At 39.1% G+C, this 18,430-nt stretch overlaps 4 protein-coding genes across 6 annotated transcripts in view; 2 read left to right on the top strand and 2 right to left on the bottom strand.

Annotated features, from left to right (window-relative positions):
• Window positions 1-1,240: 1,240 nt before the first annotated feature.
• On the bottom strand, window positions 1,241-4,899 carry rexo4 (REX4 homolog, 3'-5' exonuclease). The gene is made up of 8 exons (XM_034860604.1): window positions 4,310-4,899; window positions 3,883-4,226; window positions 3,659-3,805; window positions 3,039-3,232; window positions 2,454-2,542; window positions 2,295-2,369; window positions 2,120-2,194; window positions 1,241-1,911 (listed from the first exon to the last, which is right to left on the bottom strand). Exons 1-8 carry the CDS (start codon window positions 4,571-4,573, stop codon window positions 1,759-1,761), a joined length of 1,341 nt encoding a protein of 446 aa, XP_034716495.1. The 5' UTR covers window positions 4,574-4,899; the 3' UTR covers window positions 1,241-1,758.
• Window positions 4,900-5,041: 142 nt separating this feature from the next.
• On the top strand, window positions 5,042-7,483 carry pigp (phosphatidylinositol glycan anchor biosynthesis, class P). Of its 2 annotated transcripts, none has more exons than XM_034860608.1 (5): window positions 5,042-5,312; window positions 5,426-5,508; window positions 6,271-6,343; window positions 6,493-6,611; window positions 7,050-7,483. In XM_034860608.1, the coding sequence occupies exons 2-5, from the start codon at window positions 5,427-5,429 to the stop codon at window positions 7,163-7,165; spliced, it is 390 nt and encodes a 129-aa protein (XP_034716499.1). In that variant the 5' UTR covers window positions 5,042-5,312; window position 5,426; the 3' UTR covers window positions 7,166-7,483. The 2 variants fall into 2 exon arrangements, with proteins under 2 accessions (XP_034716499.1, XP_034716498.1); XM_034860607.1 differs by having other exon boundaries at window positions 5,144-5,178; window positions 5,424-5,508.
• A 94-nt stretch (window positions 7,484-7,577) lies between these two features.
• Window positions 7,578-10,479, top strand: si:dkey-197c15.6 (putative nuclease HARBI1). Its single transcript, XM_034860605.1, has 2 exons — window positions 7,578-8,570; window positions 9,752-10,479. The coding sequence occupies exons 1-2, from the start codon at window positions 7,886-7,888 to the stop codon at window positions 10,177-10,179; spliced, it is 1,113 nt and encodes a 370-aa protein (XP_034716496.1). The 5' UTR covers window positions 7,578-7,885; the 3' UTR covers window positions 10,180-10,479.
• Window positions 10,441-18,430, bottom strand: part of LOC117936994 (receptor-type tyrosine-protein phosphatase H-like) — a 13,409-nt gene continuing 5,419 nt past the window's right edge. For both annotated transcript variants that reach the window (XM_034860594.1, XM_034860595.1), the window contains 14 exons: window positions 17,666-17,917; window positions 15,694-15,951; window positions 15,268-15,498; window positions 14,072-14,335; window positions 13,778-13,871; window positions 13,650-13,700; window positions 13,359-13,440; window positions 13,100-13,190; window positions 12,887-12,963; window positions 12,503-12,637; window positions 12,096-12,218; window positions 11,739-11,899; window positions 11,323-11,458; window positions 10,441-10,854 (listed from right to left, as the gene is read on the bottom strand). In XM_034860594.1, the coding sequence (XP_034716485.1) occupies window positions 10,696-10,854; window positions 11,323-11,458; window positions 11,739-11,899; window positions 12,096-12,218; window positions 12,503-12,637; window positions 12,887-12,963; window positions 13,100-13,190; window positions 13,359-13,440; window positions 13,650-13,700; window positions 13,778-13,871; window positions 14,072-14,335; window positions 15,268-15,498; window positions 15,694-15,951; window positions 17,666-17,917 (2,114 nt within the window). In that variant the 3' untranslated portion in view covers window positions 10,441-10,695. The remainder of the gene's footprint in view (window positions 10,855-11,322; window positions 11,459-11,738; window positions 11,900-12,095; window positions 12,219-12,502; window positions 12,638-12,886; window positions 12,964-13,099; window positions 13,191-13,358; window positions 13,441-13,649; window positions 13,701-13,777; window positions 13,872-14,071; window positions 14,336-15,267; window positions 15,499-15,693; window positions 15,952-17,665; window positions 17,918-18,430) is intronic.

Genomic DNA, 18,430 nt, shown 5'->3' with positions numbered 1-18,430 from the left:
AGACTCATGCAGTCTAATACAGACGTCCTGCATCAGCCTCTACCCTAACTTAAAGAAAGTTGGGTTTAGTTTTTGTTGAAAGTGATTCAGAAAGGTTTTGATTCAGCTTTACTTCATATTGCTTTACTTAATTTTGGAGGCTTTAGTTAGTGGCAGGGACGTTATGGTGAACTTACAAATTGTAAAACAAAATTGCAATACATGTGAGCCTTTGTAAATATAGCAATAGCATGAAACTGCAGATTCAGTATACATGTTCAAAATTGCAGTAAGCTGTCTGTTTTGCAGTCTATTTTGTGTTGAGCATAACAACACACATGTGCACTCTATTGAAAGAAATTGTAAAGTTAAGATAACGCGATAGCAATATGCTATAATCTAACAAATCTACTCTGCATCGTATTATCTTCTTCTGACTCTTCCTCTTGTCTTTAAGTGTTTAACCTCAACGGGGAGACGATATTTGGCTGCACATCCAGTAGGGAGAATCCAGTGAGGAGTCATCGCACCACAATCTCATCACCACATTAAAACCACCGCAATTCCGGCATGGATGAGATTGTCCAAAACAACACTGGATTCAATTAAAATCATGATTAAAACATGTTTAACAAAGTCTTTCTGATAATAAAAGTATATTCAGACAACCTGGGCAGGGTCCGTTTTCCTTCTGAGAAGAAAGGCAAGAAAGTACACTAGCATTTGAAGCAGGAAACACTGGATGCTTCTAAAGTAGAGGCAGCACAGGCCCAGGTGTGCTGATTACAGGCCTAATGGGCCAGCTGACACAGGTGCATGAGTGTCCCAGTTGTTTCAGTTTGCACTTCAATGGAGGACAATCAAGGTGTTGGCCTTTGTTCCTGAGTGAGTACTTTAGGCCTTTTTATTTGATAGCCATGTTCATTGTAAAGATGATCATGATCATCTGATCTACCTGGTAAATTCTGACATTATGATCTATTAAGGTTAGACACAAGGGTTAATTGATTTCACCAAAAAACTTCCCAACTGATCACCTACATTAAGACCATTTTTTGTATTACACATTTTTCTGAAATTGTAATGTTTAAGTATGCAAATGAGGAACACTCAACTAGCAGGTTTTATTTTGTTGCCATGTCAGTCAAAGATCTTACAGAAGGAATTTTGGATGTCTTTATATTACTCCATAAAGCTGTTAAAAAGAATTGTTGCCATGTTGTCAAAAAAGGAGATGTAGCCTAGCTATATACAATAATTGCAATATAGTTACACAAAAATAAGTTATTACTTTTTTGTAAATGTAAGGCCACCAGGAATCCCTTCACTACAAACCAGGTCATGAGAAACCAAAGATCTAAAACAATGTATATGGAACCGTCACGCTACAATAACAGACTGCGTGCTAATGGAAAAACGATTCAGTTCTCATGAGCACTCCGGAGATTAAACTGTGATTTAAACACCTGCCTCCGACTCTCGGGAAAAGGATGTTGTGGGAATATTTGAAGAAATGGCTGTAAGGATCAGTGTAAGTAAAAGCTCCGTTATCTCTCAGATGTTGCAATCCATGTGTGAGGCAAAGTCTGGGATACTCGAGCAGAACACTCTTGGCTTTATGTGAATGTTGGCACAAACAATCAAGTCTTTCCCTTCCTGGAATGTGTTGACTGGCGAGCCTCCTGTCAAACACTTTTAGTGGATATCTTTCCAAACCTCATTGAGTCAGGGCTGCTCTAATCCAGAGACAACCTGTTCTTTTGAAGATGTCTTCTAAATTCATAGACCCGTGAGATTCTTGTTCTTGGGAAACTTGGGCTTTCTCGCACTCTTCTTGGATGAGTCTTTGTTGTTGCGACTCGCTTTAATCTCTGCTTCCCACTGTTTTTTAACCATTGTGTAGAGCCTCATGGTGGCCTGAGCGTCTTGGACCTGGTGGACAGTGAAAGAAGAGGGGGGGGGGGGGAGATCAGTCCCAGATGCTACATTTTACATGCTATGATAGGTATTCCTTGTAATTTAGTTTTCCAGTCTTTAATGTCATTGAAAGGCTTTGCATTATTACGTCATTGTTTTCAAGGTGGGTGTGAATGTGTCAGATTGGAAACAGTAAGTTGAGATGTTTGTGTTGATGACTTACAGATGAATGTTCACCCTGTTGGACCTTCACGTTGAGTATTTCTCTACAGAGGAGTTTCAGGGAGGGTCGACCACTCTGAAAGACAATAGAAGAAAAACAAAAAACACAGATTGTGAGAATTGGGTTGAGGGGTTCCCCGGCACATGGTATGTCAACTTTAAAGTGATTGAAATACCTTAACAGCTTTCTTAAAAGGTTTGTACTTCTGAGTGTCCCGGATTTTCTTTTTTGGATGATCCAAGAGTAAAATCTGAAATGGGAGTTTGGTTTACAAGTGCTTGAATTTATTTTGAAAATGTTTGTAGTTTCCTCTCAGATATGACATCCGGGCTACCTTGAGGTCATTGTGTATGGCGTGTCCAACCACAAGTCTGCCTTGCAGGATCTCGGCAACCTCTCTCTGCACGGTCTGTAAATCCTCTCCTGCAGTGAGGCGAGCATGGATAATGAGTTATGGTCTAACAAGACGTGAACATTTTTTTTAAGCAATTATTTGTTTCAGATTCTCATATCATAGTTTATTGTTCATTAACCCAGACGTTGTCTTTGGGTCAAATTGACCCGTTTTCCTATATTAATGTTCTTTTTAACTACCCAAAATAACATGATTGATTCCCCACAATGCTCTTTGGCAAGAACAAATCTCTACTTTCATTCATTTTGGGGGTGTCTTATTCAATTTTATAGCATTTGAAAACAATTGAAGTGGTTTTGACAAGTTTACATATTCCAGTCTGATTATCCAATAAATAACTGTAAAACTAAAGTGTGACAAACATTGAACAAAAGTGATGAAATAAGGGACAAAAACATAGGAAAGTTAAACATAGAAGAAAAGAAAAAAAGCCTCAGCAAAAGTGTTGATTTTCAATATTGACGGAAAGACAACACAAGGTTCAAATCTACCACCGAGACTCACCATCTCGGATGTCCTCTGGTCGGATGCCACTGACGGCTGTCCTGTAGTCCGTCACCTTCTCTGTGGGTTTCACGTATTTGTCGTAGATGCATTTCCCAAAGTGGTTCACGAGGGACACGCGAGCCAAGATGCTGTCCTCTCCATCAGGACCGACTCCCACCATCTCACAATCGATGGCCACGGCTTTGGTGAGGCTAAGAGTTGGCCAACGGCAAACAGGGCGATAAGAGAGGACAGTTGTCACTATTACGTCAGCCTGCCTGAGGAAGAACTGTTGTCTCTGATTTTGTCCCTCAGAATCAGCTTTATTGGAATAGTATGTGTACACATACAAAGAGTTAGACTCTAGTAAAACAATTTGTTCCTGTCTGTCTATCCTGTGACATTTATCTTTGCTGGCTATGTTATGCACTAAAATATATATAAAAAAACCCGCAGAATGGGCCTTTTAAAAAAGAAAAGGCACGGACAACACTGCAGCTAGACTGGTAGCAATGCTGCATTCAGGTTGCAACTTGTAACCGATTCGATTTCTCAGTTATAAACTCTGCCAGTTTGACATGAACTCTTGTAGCGCTTTAATGTGGCGACAAAATGACTCTGACTTTGTCCTCACTCACCCATCAAAGGCTTTCTCCTTGACCAGGGCGCTCTCTGTGTCCTTGTTTTGGTGAATGCCCTGCTTCTTCCTCATGATCTCCGCCGCCTCTGCTCCCACTGTTGCCTCAATGTCGTCAGGGTCCACGTCATCGAACCAAAGGTCCGCTCTGCAATAACACATCAAAATGAAGTTAGCAGCCACGATTCCTCATCAACAGCAGAATTTAGTTCTGAGTATACTCACTCCGTAGGTTTCCTCTCTTCCACCTCACGTTTCTTTCTCTTGGCTGCTTGCTCACTGCCTGACTTCCCGCTGTCCTTTTTCCTTTTTGGAGCAGCAGACTGTTTTGTCTCCGGGACAGCTGGAACCTTTGAGTTCCCCGGTGAGCCCTTAGGGGAAATACTTTTTGGAAGAGCAGTTTTGTGTTGCACTTTTTTGTCTGGGAGAGACACTTTACATCTGGGAGAGACATTGTTCTTGGGACTATTTTGAGAAGCTTTTTCTTTAGGCTCGTGTTTTTGCAGAGCCCCATTGGGAGGGTTTGGTGCCGCAGGCTCCTTCTTCTCTGGCTGACTGGCCTTCAACACCTGGGGAAAGATGAGCACGGTTTAGAATAAAAGCACACAATGTGACATGTTGGCGAGCTCCAGAAACTCTTTTAAAGACTAACCTCTTGTAATGCCTTCCAGTTAGCAGAGAACTGCCGGCTGTCTTTCGGAGGTACGGCTTGCTGAGCTTGAGCTTTTTTGGGGGTCTTGGAGGTCTTGGGTAGTGGCTTTATATTTTTAAACTTCTCTTCCATCCAACGTTTCCTTTTCTTTTTCGACGTGATTATTTTCTCTGTGGACTTGGGCTGTTTTGTTTTAGCAGTGAAGTCTTTTTTCTTTGCCTTCGCCTGTGACATCATGGCCACATTCGGTGAAATATTTTGCATTCTTTGGTTAAAGTCTGCTAACCGTGCTCAGCCACGCTGGACCGTCACAGCTTCAACATTTAGCTAGTTACCAGGTAACGTTAAAAAATAGAGTAAGTTACGCCTTCTCACCAACAAATAAGTACGTTTACCGTGTGGTCGCACCGACCTGAGTATTTGTTAGGAAGGTTTCCTTGACTGCTGAGAAAATTGATCAGTTGCCTTCAGGTGCTGCGAAGCCATGCTGAACTGTATATTTCCGAGATGTGCAGCAGCCAAATGTGTCCGGTTAAAACAACAAACAACAAATCGTAACAAAAAGTAAATAAACTAAACCATATCAACGACTATGTTGCCGTTTTCAGCTCAAATTAACTCCAATTTATATGTTAATACATTAAAAAGTTGCTTTGCTTTTGCTTCTTATTCCAAACGCGGAAACTCGTTTTGTGCCAAACGTTTCACATCGGACCGAAAATCATTCGGGACCAAATATCGAGGACGTTTAACAGCATGAACAAATTGGGAGAATTTTTTTTTTGCAATTTTGAGTTTAACGGGTTGATTTTACGTAGTCTTTAGTCTCATTTTGGACGCATAGTGACGTATTTCTCGAGGACATCTTGGTAAATAACCAAAGCTCTCAGTATATGTTGACAGAAACATTCTCAGAGAGATTCTCTCGGGCTGCTAACGTTAGCTAGCTAAAGTTATTAATGTTAGCTGTTAGCTAGATAAAGCAAAGTATACGTATTTATAAAGTGTAAGTCCAGCTAACTTTGGGACTGAAGCTATATAAATATAACTAGTCTTTGAATGGTGACAGTTGTAGTGGTGCCTTTCTCGGTCTGTTGTGAACTTGTGGGTCCAGAGAATGGGGGCCACCTCTCCCTCTCCTGTCCCTGAGAGGGCCATTTACGGCTTTGTCCTTTTCCTCGGCTCCCAGTTCGGCTTCTGTAAGTATTCTCATTTCACTCTTCCAGTATTAAAGTGTTAAACATGTCTAATTAAAATGGAAAATCCAACAGTGACAGTCACATGAGTGAATTGAATGGCATTTTTTTAAATGTAAAAACATTGAACACATACTAGGTGTTGTTGCGTTGATCAGCTGAAGAAGGGGCCCATTAGTAACCAGATATGTGCTCATTAGACTGCTGAATGTTGCCTTTTGCTGCCTGCAGATTTGTCTTATGTTGCTTGTTGAATGCTGTTTGTGTCACTTGTTTTACCTTGTCTGTTTTTTTATGTTGCTCTTTACATGTAATTTTATTGTATTTAATTTATATTAAGTTGCCATTTTCGAACTGGCCCATGGACAACAGATATAAATAAGTCTGCTGAGCTAAATCTGTCTCCTTTACAGTGCTGTTGATTGAGCATTGTCCCTGTTAAATAAATAAACACAAACAAAAAGATTCCATTGGGCAAACAATTGCCATGAGAACAGAATTAAAAAAAGAAATGAGGTTGAGACTCCTAATCTGTGGCCATTGTTGCATGTTTTTGACATTTTGAGTTTTTTTTTTTGCTTGAGATCAATTCAGAAATAGCTGCTAATATAACAACAATTTGATTTACTGTTTATCTGGGACTTACTGTGGAAAGTAGGCCATCTTTCCTTTTAAATAAAATACAGTCAGCATATGTTAAAGATGACAAGCGTGTGCTTGTGTGCGTCGTTGACGGCAATATGACATTTGCTTTATTCTCTTCAGTTCTGTTTTGCCTGTGGGCGTACATACCAGAGGAGTGGCTTCATTCAATAGGGCTCACTTACTGGCCTCAAAAGTAAGTAGAAACCTTTGACCAGATTGTAGTTATCCAAAAATCAGTCCCCTCTCTTGACTTTTAAATAAAATAGTGAACCTCAGGAAATACACATACCACAATACAATTTTAATGACCCGTTAACTGAAACTTTTTTCTTTGTTGGGCAGATATTGGGCCCTCGCTGTTCCAATCTATCTGCTGGTTGCAATAGTGATCACAGCGGTATTGCTGTTTGGAGTGAACATGAACAACACAGCTCCACTTGACTCCATTGACATCATCACAGGTGAGGATGTTGCCGCACTACTACTGGTTAGGTGACAATGCACCAGTATGGCAACATTATCGGCCCCCTTATTCAGTAGTTAGTGCTACAATTAGATTATAAAATACCTTGTCTAAATATAGCTATATTCCACTTCTGGGATTGTTCAGATACCGCTGGATGCCCCTCTTTTTTCGGCCAGATGTCCATCGCATTCCGCTTTCTTTGTGTTGGTGTTCTTAACTCTGTTCGATTTAACTGCTCCTCAGATCAGTCCAGGCAGCTATCTGTCCAATCTGAGTTTTCTGTTGCACGACTAAAACAACCTTTTGAATGTAAACGTTCCACCAAAACAAGAGATCCTGTAAATAATTGCTATTGTCAGGCCAAACAACATAAGAAAACTCTCCAATGTTTATAGGAACCCTAACCCCCTTTAATATTTACTTTCTGTCACAGATGTGTACGCTCAAGGCCAGAGGACAACAGACTGCCACAAGGGAGGAATACCCAGACTGAAAGATGTTTCCATCAGTGAAGTCAACAAAATGTTCTATTTGTCGCCCGAGCTATAACAAACAGGAACTGATTTTAGATGGATGCAGAGTAGAGGTGGAGCTGCACGGGATTTAGTTTGGTGTAAATTTTGACCTTTTGTTTATAAAGGAAAAATTCTATTTATTTATTTATCCGGGAACAATGGAACATTGGGTGAAAATGCACTCAAAGAATGTACTTTTCTTTCTGATTTACACACAAAATGTTGTCCTTTTGTGTGTTAATAACGATTTACAATTCGCTATTAACCGGCATAGCACTAGTTAAGATTTTATAGTAAAATAAATGTATCTGATTGGTCTAAATCACAACCTGTACCACTGATCTGCAATTAAGGGCTCAAGTATGTGTTTTTTATTTGATTTATTATAGCGTGGTACCTGCTTTTCCTGACACATAACTCATTTTATAGATACTATTCATTCACCCTTTATTATAGGGTTCCCACTTGTGATAATCTGAAGAATGTCATGTAATTTAACTGAGGGCAAATAGCACTTCTTCTAACTTGTCTAGAAGTCTGTTCTATCTGTGCAAAACCATTCTTGTCCACTGGGTGGCGAGAAAGAACAGGTGTGCAGACTGCCTCAACAACCAGAAGAAGACCGTGCGTCCATGGTTCTGCATGATACCGATGGCTACGGTTTATCTTTTATCCTGTAACCTTTTGTAGGAACTTTAATGCCGGAGTTAAAGGTGTATTTATTTAACCGTACTGCTGCAGTAACAGTACACGAATGGCCTTCGCTCTGCCTGTGTGGCTCGCGGTCCAGGAGGAGCTCCTCGGACATGAAGAAGTGGACTGTGCGGCTCCGACCTGTTTCGACGAGTTCGACGATGAAGCTTTGTTCAAGATGTTCCACCTCACCAGACCCTGCATCGCGTTCATCACAGACACTGTCCGCGTCCGCATGAAGAGCGTCGCTCTGAAGAAACCCGCCCTGTCCGTGGACGCGACGGTCATGGTGGCGCTCAACTATTACGCACATGGAGTCTTCTCCGCCGACATCGCACAGAGATTCGGACAGAGCCAGACGGAGTGCCTCGTGATCATTTCCGATGTCTCCAGGATCATTGCGGGCATGTACGAGACGTTCATCTCATTCCCCCAAATCCAGGAAGCCAGAGCCAATGTCGCCCGCAGGATTGAGAAGTTGTGCGGGATCCCTAAGGTGCTGGGCGTCCTGGCTCCTGCTCACTTCAAGATCAGAGCTTCTCCATACGAGAAGGACTCTTTCAGGTCTTTTGTCAACACCTTCGGCTACACATCCGTGGTGAGCCAGATCATATGCGACTCCGACGGAAACATACTGAGTGTTGAAAAATGTTGTGTGGGCAGCACGATTGAGCAGGAAATGTGGGAGACGTCGTTCAAAGGCAGGGAAATGGAGGAGGACCTGCACGGACCCTACAGGGTTATTGGTAAGCTGTACAAAAAATGGGGAAAAAACAAGAATGGTGACCTCCTGTTTGGATGTTATAATTCGTATTCTTCCCCTTGCACTTTAAAGACAATTACTACATTTCAGTACCATAAGCACACACACCTTTACCGCCTTGTCAAGTCATACAGAACATTGACAAACACTGCTACTTTGCTTTGTAGCTTATGACGTCATGCCACCAATAACAATTTTTTTGAGTATAATACTCAATTTTGACTTCTAAACTCAAGGTCCACTCACTAACTTCTTCCAGATCTTTCCACTTTATATCAAGAGAAAATTTGGTTGAAACTGTCTGGATAAAGCTAAAGCAGATTTTCTCAAATTACTGTTTCCAAGGATAAGAACACTAACACTAACATGATTGTCATAACTACACCAAACCAGCGTTTTAGTCGAGTCATCAAGGTTGAGTGAGTGCCTACATTTCTCCACCCTTGCACCTTTTTTAAAGAGGTGATATAATGGTGAAAGGGTCTACATTAAACCAAATGACACCACTGTCACAATAACAAAGGGAGTTAATTTACTGACTTTTTTTCCTAAACATTTAGCCGGGCACTTTCTAGCATTGGGTGTAAAATCCGTTTTGGCGTAATTCACGTTCCGGGGAACATTTCTCTGAGTTTTCAGCTGCTTCCCGACCGGTCTTGGAGCCCAAAACAGGAAAAAAAAAGCGTATAGCCTATTTAGTCAGAAACTCCATCCAACGCCTGAGTCCTTTTTTCCTGAATGCTAATGTCCGATTTTATATATCCTCTAGTCCAAGATCAAGTCACGAGTCCAGAAAATAGAGACTGGAGTCAAAGTCCAGGACTCAAGGAGCCTACTCCATCACTGCACCATGCACCACTGATAGAGTGCCACTAGCATTATGTAACAATTCATGCAATGCAGTCATAGAAGAATCACTTCTATATGTTCTGTTCATTTGATTATAAATCCTTTTAGTTTTAAATATGACTGCCTTATATTTTCTGTAAAAGCACACACCTTCTGTTTTAATCATGCAATTTTCTTAAGAGCAGATTTAGTTTCTCAGTTTTGTGTCATGAATTCCTTGCAGACTGGACACTGCAAGGCTGGTTTGTACCCTTGACAATACATACTACGTGCTTAGTTTTTATTAATCCCATTCTCTCCTGTCTTCCTCCAAAGGTGGGAAAGGTTACCACTTAAGTAAACACGTCTTGACTCCCGTGTCAGAACCTGCCAATGACATTGAGATCCGCTTTAATAATGCCCACATGAGGATCCACGACGTCATGCGGACAACGCTCGGCTCCATGAAGAGGCGTTTCAGGTGCCTGATGCAACTTGGTTTTGCACAGGAAGACTCTTTGGACAAGAAGTCCAACATTATCAAGACGTGCAGTGTCCTGCACAACATTGCTAAGAAGTTCTCAGTCCCTCCCCCGCCTGTAGCTGGTAAGATCGAGCCCCTGCATCCAGGCAAGCAGCGTGCAGTGCCGGACGACAACCCAGAGGCCTTAAAAGCCAGACAGGAACTCATGAATAGTATCTTCTCTGTTGCCTCCAGTAGCAAGGACCCACCGAGTATAGATGTCACCAAAGAGGACATCTAAGCAGTTTGTATGATTTCAACACTAGTAGGCAACAGATAGTCAATGTACATTATGAACGAATGTTGGACCTGAAAACCCATGTAATCATGCAAGATTTTAGATGTTTGTTGCTGTTCTGTCATTTTGACACAGATTTGTAAATGTGGCAGTATACTGGGTTTTTCATCTCGTTTGCTTGACTTGACTTTGTAAAAACACGTTAAGGTATTTTTGTTTATAAAACATTTTATTTCTTAAACAAATGGAACATTATTCTTTTCTACCTACATTTCTTATTTTTAATAAATGTAATTTGTCATCTGCAGTGTTTCTGTCACATAATAAAAATAATACACTTTATAGATTCAAGGAACAGAAATTTACAAGTTAAATAAAATGAAGAGCTATGCCTGTACAGTAAATATAAAAAAAATGTTTTTCATATTTATGATTTATATAACAAAATACCACATGTATAATTTATAAGGTTTTTCATTGAGTGCATAAAAGATTTCAGTACTAGCAATCCTGTTTAGTTTAGGCATATGTTGTACGAAGTTCTCGGAGTGCAGTGGCATTGGCGTAGATCATGTCTGCGTTGGCGTAGATCATGTCTGCATTCTCATATATGTGCTCTTCAGTCTTCTCATTTGGCAGACAGTCCATGATACATTGGTGCAGAAAAACGTACTGGGACTGAAAACAAATTTGCTGGTCAATTTAAAAGCAGAACTGAGCGTAGAGTGTTAACGATCACGCTATTAAGGCTGACGCTTCCTTGTATGATTACAAGCGTCAGTTTCCTAATGTAGGCTAAGCTTTTGTGTTTGGACTTACAATTCAGCGTCACAAAGAATGTACATATACAATGTATAACGTGCATATAACACAGTGCAGTGAGACCTATGTTAATGTGAAATTAGTATTTCTTTTATAAATATTTTGTAAGAGATTTGACTTGTAAAAGTTTAAATGGAATGATAGAAAAGTAGAAAATTTCAGACCTATGTTCAGTAAGGAAGGAAACTACATGGAAATCTATAGCATCAGTATTTGTACTATATCACAACGTGTGTCTAAAAATCAAGAGACCCAACTATAACAACGGGTACCTAACTAAGGAAGTGGTAACAGCCTGAAGTGGCGTCATGTGATCAGATTTACCTCTGTTTGTACCATGTATGGTCGGCTCAGTCTCATCTTGTGAACAAAGCCATGGATGCCCACGGCTCTTTCTTTCTCTAGCTGCTGAAGCAACACATCCAGGGCAATGATGGTGCCTGTCCTCCCGACTCCAGCACTAAAAGCGAGAGACAGCAAAAGGAGAGCAGTTAGTGTCCAGGTATGTTGGTCATCGTCAGGTGGTCCTGATGGTTTTAAAGTTGATTTTTAACTTTAGATAGATATCACTCACCAGTAACGTTACAGTTTTTTCTCCTGAGCATTTTGTTACAAAGTCAGTGAAAGTTATAATAGCTGAGATTTCACTTAAAATTCATGCATGTATAATAACAGTAAGCTATTCAGTTGACCACACTTTGTTGACCTCACTCCAGACTAAACAAGACCTCATTCTGTACCTGCAGTGAACCACAGTTGGAGCTCCATCCCCTTCTCTCTCTATGTGCTGTCTCACCAGTCCTCTGAACTGGATCAGGACATCTGTGCCCTGTGGGACTCCATGGTCAGGCCAGGCAGTGAAGTGAAAATGTTTCACTGTGCGCTCCTCTAAGTGGTTTATCTGTAAAGACGATACAGTAAGTCTATGTTTTAAACCAATATAGCAGACAAAGTCTTTGAGGTTTATCCTCTTTAAAAATGTGTACCAATTCAAATTGGATTCTCTTATGATACATGCCATTGAGCTTTGTGACTTTGACAAATATGAATACCCATTTTTTTAGTTAAACCATCAACATTTTAGAGATGTTTCGTACATGTTTCACCCTAAATTCCCTCAGTGTCCAGTCAGGCTTCTGCTGCTCAGATCTGATGGTGACTGTCAGCTCTCCGTAAGGGCAAGGGTTGCGGTCTGCAGGCCAGTATCGTTCACACTTAGTCTAGGAAAAAGGAAAAAAGAAAATAGGTTATTGAATTAAACATTGTTTTAATGTAATGCAATAAGTGTCAATGAACATCAGCCCAAGATCTGTAACAGTTCTTTGTAGGAACCGAAAAAAGTTATAAAAAAGAATTGGGTCCACAATAGGACACGTAAACTGTCACCATTTGACAACACTAGCTACAAGAGCAAATGATTCAAAATAACTTACTAATTTAAGTTTGTACATCCCCATATATTCTGAAAATAAAACATTCTCAAATCTTCCTAATGCTGACTCACCCGTCCTCCCTCAGTGCAGTTGGTCACCATGACGATGCCTTTCACCTTTTGTTCCCAGATCATCCTCCAGAAATCATTGACTGTGGAGGGCAGAGGACCCTGACTTGCAATGTACTCTATTTTGCTGTTGTAGCCCTGAGAAGCGATTGTCAGAGTTAGTATTTGTACGGATCTATATTGCAGATGTCCTACATTGCTTAGAATGAAAAAAAACACAATTTTGTCCTCATGAAATCACACAAAGTCTGCACACAATGTTGGACTTAAAATGTATGTTCATGTGCAGGTGTGTTAGGAACCAATTACTTGCAAATGTGGAAACTTCACAAGCTAATAAATGAAGCTTATCAAATCTGCCCTTCGACTGTTACAAGTAATACCTACTGGCATGTAACTGGCATTAATGTAGTCAGAGGTATTATTGGGATTGGATGTAGTTAGCTTCACCCGACACCAGTCATCTAGGATTAGAAAACCAAAGAGGGTGTAACTGCCAAGCACCCCAACAAAGTAGACATTGGTTAATATGAGTCAGTAGATTTGGAATATTTTGTGAGTCTCCATTGCTCCTGATAGCTAGTCAGAGGACAGGCTTACATGGCTGGACATTGTTGAAACGATTCTTCGGTTTGTTCTCAGGTAAAATAGCCACCTTTCGTGTTTGCTCTGTGCCAACAGGAACAAGGCTCTGAAAGGAAGTTTGCAGATGACACGACATGACTGAGACAAAGGTCAATAGAAAGGCAATTAAAAAAAAAACACCACTACAGTATACATGCACAGTTGTATGGTCATGTACAAACAAACAGAAAGCTAGAAGAGGAAGGACAAAATATAATTTGATTATTCAATGCACCTCATATTCCTGGCTGAAACCTCTGTTCTCGTCCATACTTAGTTGGTAGAAGTGGTCTGGAAACTTTGCCACAGAAATAGCTCTGGCAAATAAAATGTAGAATTAATGTAAGACGATATGTAAGACAATGGACATACACAAATATCAAAGTTCATTGTATACACAGTATATTTTCACGTATGCTTAACCTACTAAATTTCTGTAATTATACAAGACCCAATTTTCTCTTTTCACTGCATTGTAGATTGACAGTGGTGTGGACTATGAAGATATGAAGAAACGTATACTTACTTGAACTTTTTATTGGATTCTCTGGAACCACCAATGAATGCCTTTTTTCTGCTGTGGAAAGGACAAAAAGAAGGGTTGAGTCCAATTGAGTACATACAGGGAAACTCAGTCACTGAGGCAGCACCCACCTGATGATATCTGGTCTTTTCCAAAAAATAAAGACAACCAGACAGACCAGGACACCAAAAAGCAGCACAGCAAATACCGACCCAGCAATGACTCCTGCAGGGAGTAAAAACAAGATCAAGTTCTTTGTAGCATACCAACATACACTAGATGCAGTAGACACCAAAAACAACAAGCAAGTCATATTATTGATGCCGAACTGCACAATAATCAGGAACATGTGAGAATATATTGTTAAAATTTTACATCACTCTGAAATGGTATTCCTAAAAAGTAAAACAGTCATATTGACTCACCTCTTGGATCAGTAAGACACAAAAAAACGAATGGGTCCAAACTCCTTACAGTCCCAGACAGTGAAGCTAAAGACACCTCATATGTTCTGGCCGGTAGGAATCCAGAAATTATGAGCTGCCGTTCCACATTTCTATTCACTGTGTGAGTTTCCCCACTCACGCTCACTTCCACTGAAGTCCACACACCTTCCGGTTCATTCCAGACAACCGAGACAGAATAGCCCGCTGCCCAGTACTCACAGTGACCACGTACATATGGAGGATCTGAGTAAAACAAGTGGAAATATGTCTTTAACATACAATAAGAAACCATACAGAAACTTATCTTGAAAAACTATAATGATAATTAGTTGGTTAAGTCACATTCTGCCATTCTGTGTTTGGTACTTTTCGCCATTTCATTTTGTTTGAACCTTTTATAGCCACTTAATGAATCAATCAATTAAAAGAAGGAAACAATCAATAAATGGCAATGGCAAAACGCATACAGAGATTCCCACTGCTTCGGAAATGGCTGTCAAAAGACCAGTAGGCATCAAGTACCAATAATTTGACATTAAATAAAACCCTTCAGTTTAATGTTTAAATTTTCTAACTACGGTTACAAACAAAATAAAAGTTATAATCCAACTGTATTCATATTATGTGGCTATTTTTTAATCTTGTGCCGTGTCCCCTGCACAGCTGATGTGATCCACACATTTCCAGTAGCGTTGTAACAAAAGGGTTGTTTAACCTGATAAATCACTGTATAGAAATATGTTGGAGAGATTCTGTGTTTCATTGTGTTTACTGATTTGGTTTTCATTAAAATGTTAATTCTTTTTTAATAGTTTAATAGCGGACCCTCTGTTCATACATGTGTTGATAGTGTCCTAGTAGAGGTCACATCCGGGTCATGCAATTTGCATCACTTAAAATTGGATGAAAAACTCTTTTTTTAATTTTTCATTTGAGCACATCGGAAATTTGAAAAACAAGTTGTTATTCGTTTTTTTAATTTTTCTTTTGGAAACGAGTATTGAGAAGAGTGAGTAATTTTTGGCTTTTTGCTTTTACTTAAAAAAAACTAATGCAGTAAATGAATGATACACAAATTACCTTCCGGTTAAAATGCTTTGAAAATGTTATTCCCAAAATATAGATTAAGAAAGATTGTGTTAGTAAAGATATAGAATTGAAAGAGGAATACTTACAGATAGTGAGGTTGTGGCTACACTGCAGAAAGAATGTTGAATCTCTTTCGTACGCAAGAGACACTTCATAGGTCGCACCAGGGTAAAGGCCGCTAAAGGACACATTTTCACCTCCAAGACTGACATGAGTTTGTGATTGGTTGGTGGCTGTGGCATTCGAGAACAAGCCTTTAATCAGTCCTTGGATCGATGAGTTAGTAACACGCCAGGCTACATTGGTACAGTTTATGGCTGGGATAAATGAGAAAATAATTGCAGACAGAAAAGCTTTGATTTGTCAAAGTTAGAAAATAATTTTACCAAAATAATACTTTTCCAAAATGAGGACTTTGTTCATTTAAATATATTATAACATGTTATTATTCATATTAAAAGATATCCATTGACAAAACTTTTTTGAGTTTGTAAGAAAGAAGTTGTGTATACCTGTTACTGTAAAGCCTTTGTAAGCAGTGCTGTTAAGATCATAGAACGTTGTGATCACGCTGTATGTATACTCTGTTCCAGGCTTAAGAGATGTGATTGGATAGAACACATCATTCATAGCTGTATTTGGGAGAAGTTTGGAATTTTCTTCATTAATTTGGACAAAGTAGGCCCAGTCTTTTTTCTCTTTTGTCCACATCAGGGTTATGCTGTTCACAGAGCGTTCAGTCACGTTGACCAAAGCCACCATTGAGGGAACTGAAAACACACACACACAAAAATACTGAATGGATTTCAAAAACATACACTCACCTGAGGATGGGCCATTGTATTACATAATGGAATATGAAAGGTAGTACAATGCAATGTCAATGAGCATTAGTTCCTCTCAATCCTATATCTTTTGGGAGTTTCATCTTAGGTAAACGATGGGTGACTATTTGTTAAAGTAAGCAAGTCATAAGAATGAAATTACTGTATATTTTGTCCCAGCATTAAGCAAAGAGACCACATGGGTAATTGATGTGTTGCTCTTGAGCTCAATTGAACTTCTCTTGTCATATTGTAGGAAGTATGTCGAGATGTTGTCAGCCTTATCCCACATCCGAGTTATACTGCTCTCATTTTGAGTCAACATAGTCAAATTATTCACATTTCTAGGAGCTGGAAGAAGATTTCAATGTAAGTCAGTCCCTCCAGGATTTCGCACACACACACACACAAACACACATGGTGGATGCAGGAAAAACCGAAGATTAGACGTACAGCTAAGCTCGTTATTATAAGTTCAATAAGTAGGCCTACTTCATGAAACCGTATGAATGTGTCCCAGGCCAGGTCAGGATAGGAAATGAACTAACAATGTAAAGATCAACAAGCCACTGATAGACATGTTCAAATTTGATTAATTCATTAAATTGTTTTTTTTTGTCTTAAATCCATTTTCATATTATACCAACATTTGCAGCATCTTTATGGAGCTAGATTAGTTTCTTTATTACATAAATGATCTTAGAGAAAAAAAGCATTAAATGAGAGAAAAAAATATTTGAGAAAAAAAGTTTTCATACCAATGGCATAAAATTATAATATTTGAGACAAAAAAATTTTTATCTCTGAGAAAGAAAAAAAACCTCTCTCAAATAAATTTTTTACACTTTCAGTGTGAAAAAATGTGTTTCCCTTAAAACGATTTTCTTCGCTCTCTCAAAACCTAAGTCTTTGCTCTCGATGCAATTTCTTGTTCTTGTCTCAAGATTTTTCTCTCACTGTGGGCGGGGCCACATATTTACGTTAACAAAATTCCATCCACGGCAGAGACTTAAGTTTTGAGAGCGAGAAGAAATTTTTTTTGAGACAAACCTATTTTTTGAGAGAATTGTTTTCACACTGATAGCAAAAAATATACATTTGAGAGTTTTAAAAAGTATTTTGAGAGAGATTTTTTTCCCTCAGAAATCATTTTAGAAATTTCTAATTTATGTTTAAACGTTGTTTCTATCAGTGTGATAATTTTTTCTCTCAAACATGTTTTTTTCTCTCAGATCATTTATTTTCTCGCCTGTAATAAAGAAACAAATCTGGCTCCATACATCCTGAGCCATTTTGGTTACCATAGCAACAGTCATCATAGAGTAGTTTTATTCACCCCAAATCAAGTTTCCTTTTTATTTTTGAAGAATATACAAAAAAAAAAACTTTCTGTCTCCCACAGCTCCATTGCAACAAGACAAAACTTTCATTGCAATTTATAAATAAGCTCACGCAACATCAATCAGGCATTCTGGGCCGCAAAAATCTCAAAAAACATCAGCCAAATCCTCGAGGGACTGTAAAGTGAGTTATTGATTCAAAAATAAATTACAACCTGCTTTAAAAAATAAAACTTTAAAACACTTTAATTAAGATAAGATGTTGCAGAGATCTCTCCTAGCTCTTGTTGTAGGCCTATATCCGAGGTAAAACATCTTACCAGTGGCTGCAGAGTGCGTCACTCCGCTACTTCTAACAGTTTTAAACACAGTGAAGAGAGTGAAGTTGTATTTAGTCCCACTTGAGAGCAAATCCGTTTTTTTTTGCACGTATACTGGTGATGCAGGTACATCATTCTCTGTTCCATTGAACTTAAGGATATAGTTGAGGATGTCATTCACTGATTGCCATTGCAGAGTTATGCTGGTCTCAGTTTGGTCAACTGACTTGAACTCTTCTGCATTGCGAGGTGCTAGAATGTGAAAAGACACAGAGAAGAAGAAACTGTAACAAATTCTTGTTAAAAAACAAAATAATATTACCACTAAAATATTATATTTTGAGTAGTTTTAATTGAAAAACGTAGTTTTCTTTCAGCCACAGTTGAAAAAATATGAAGTGAGCAACATCCCTTTGTTACTGAGAAACTTTATATCATATTTTATTTTTACAAAGCTCTGTCCTGGCTCTACTATATACATACTGTATATCAGCATTAGAATTAGCTTTATTGGACAAATATGTGTGTACTTTCAAGACTTCTCACTCCATTTTTTTGCATCATTCTCAATGCACTTGCACAGAAATAGACATAACAGAAAAAGGACAACAAAGGTGGACAACTACACATAGGGAATTAACAGGAATATTATGTGCACATGTATTGGAAAAAATAGGTGTAAAAAACTCTTACCAGTAAGTGCAGTGATGATTACTCCACTGCTTCTGATATCTTTAAACACACTGAAGAGAGTGAAGTTGTATT

This window comes from Etheostoma cragini, chromosome 21 (genome assembly GCF_013103735.1).
Source record: "Etheostoma cragini isolate CJK2018 chromosome 21, CSU_Ecrag_1.0, whole genome shotgun sequence".
Classification (NCBI taxonomy): Eukaryota; Metazoa; Chordata; class Actinopteri; order Perciformes; family Percidae; genus Etheostoma; species Etheostoma cragini.
The sequence above is the reverse complement of the archived record's forward strand: the minus strand, read 5'-3'. Positions and strand labels throughout refer to the sequence as shown.

Coding starts and splice junctions, on each gene's coding strand:
- rexo4 (XM_034860604.1), bottom strand. CDS start 4,573: ATGCAAAATATTTCACCGAATGTGGCCATGATGTCACAGGCGAAGGCA. Junction 4,227..4,309: donor ACTGGAAGGCATTACAAGAG/GTTAGTCTTTAA, acceptor ATCTTTCCCCAG/GTGTTGAAGGCCAGTCAGCC. Junction 2,543..3,038: donor ACCAGAGGACATCCGAGATG/GTGAGTCTCGGT, acceptor GCCTCACTGCAG/GAGAGGATTTACAGACCGTG.
- pigp (XM_034860608.1), top strand. CDS start 5,427: ATGGGGGCCACCTCTCCCTCTCCTGTCCCTGAGAGGGCCATTTACGGC. Junction 5,509..6,270: donor CGGCTCCCAGTTCGGCTTCT/GTAAGTATTCTC, acceptor TATTCTCTTCAG/TTCTGTTTTGCCTGTGGGCG. Junction 6,344..6,492: donor CTCACTTACTGGCCTCAAAA/GTAAGTAGAAAC, acceptor TTTGTTGGGCAG/ATATTGGGCCCTCGCTGTTC.
- si:dkey-197c15.6 (XM_034860605.1), top strand. CDS start 7,886: ATGGCCTTCGCTCTGCCTGTGTGGCTCGCGGTCCAGGAGGAGCTCCTC. Junction 8,571..9,751: donor CGGACCCTACAGGGTTATTG/GTAAGCTGTACA, acceptor CTTCCTCCAAAG/GTGGGAAAGGTTACCACTTA.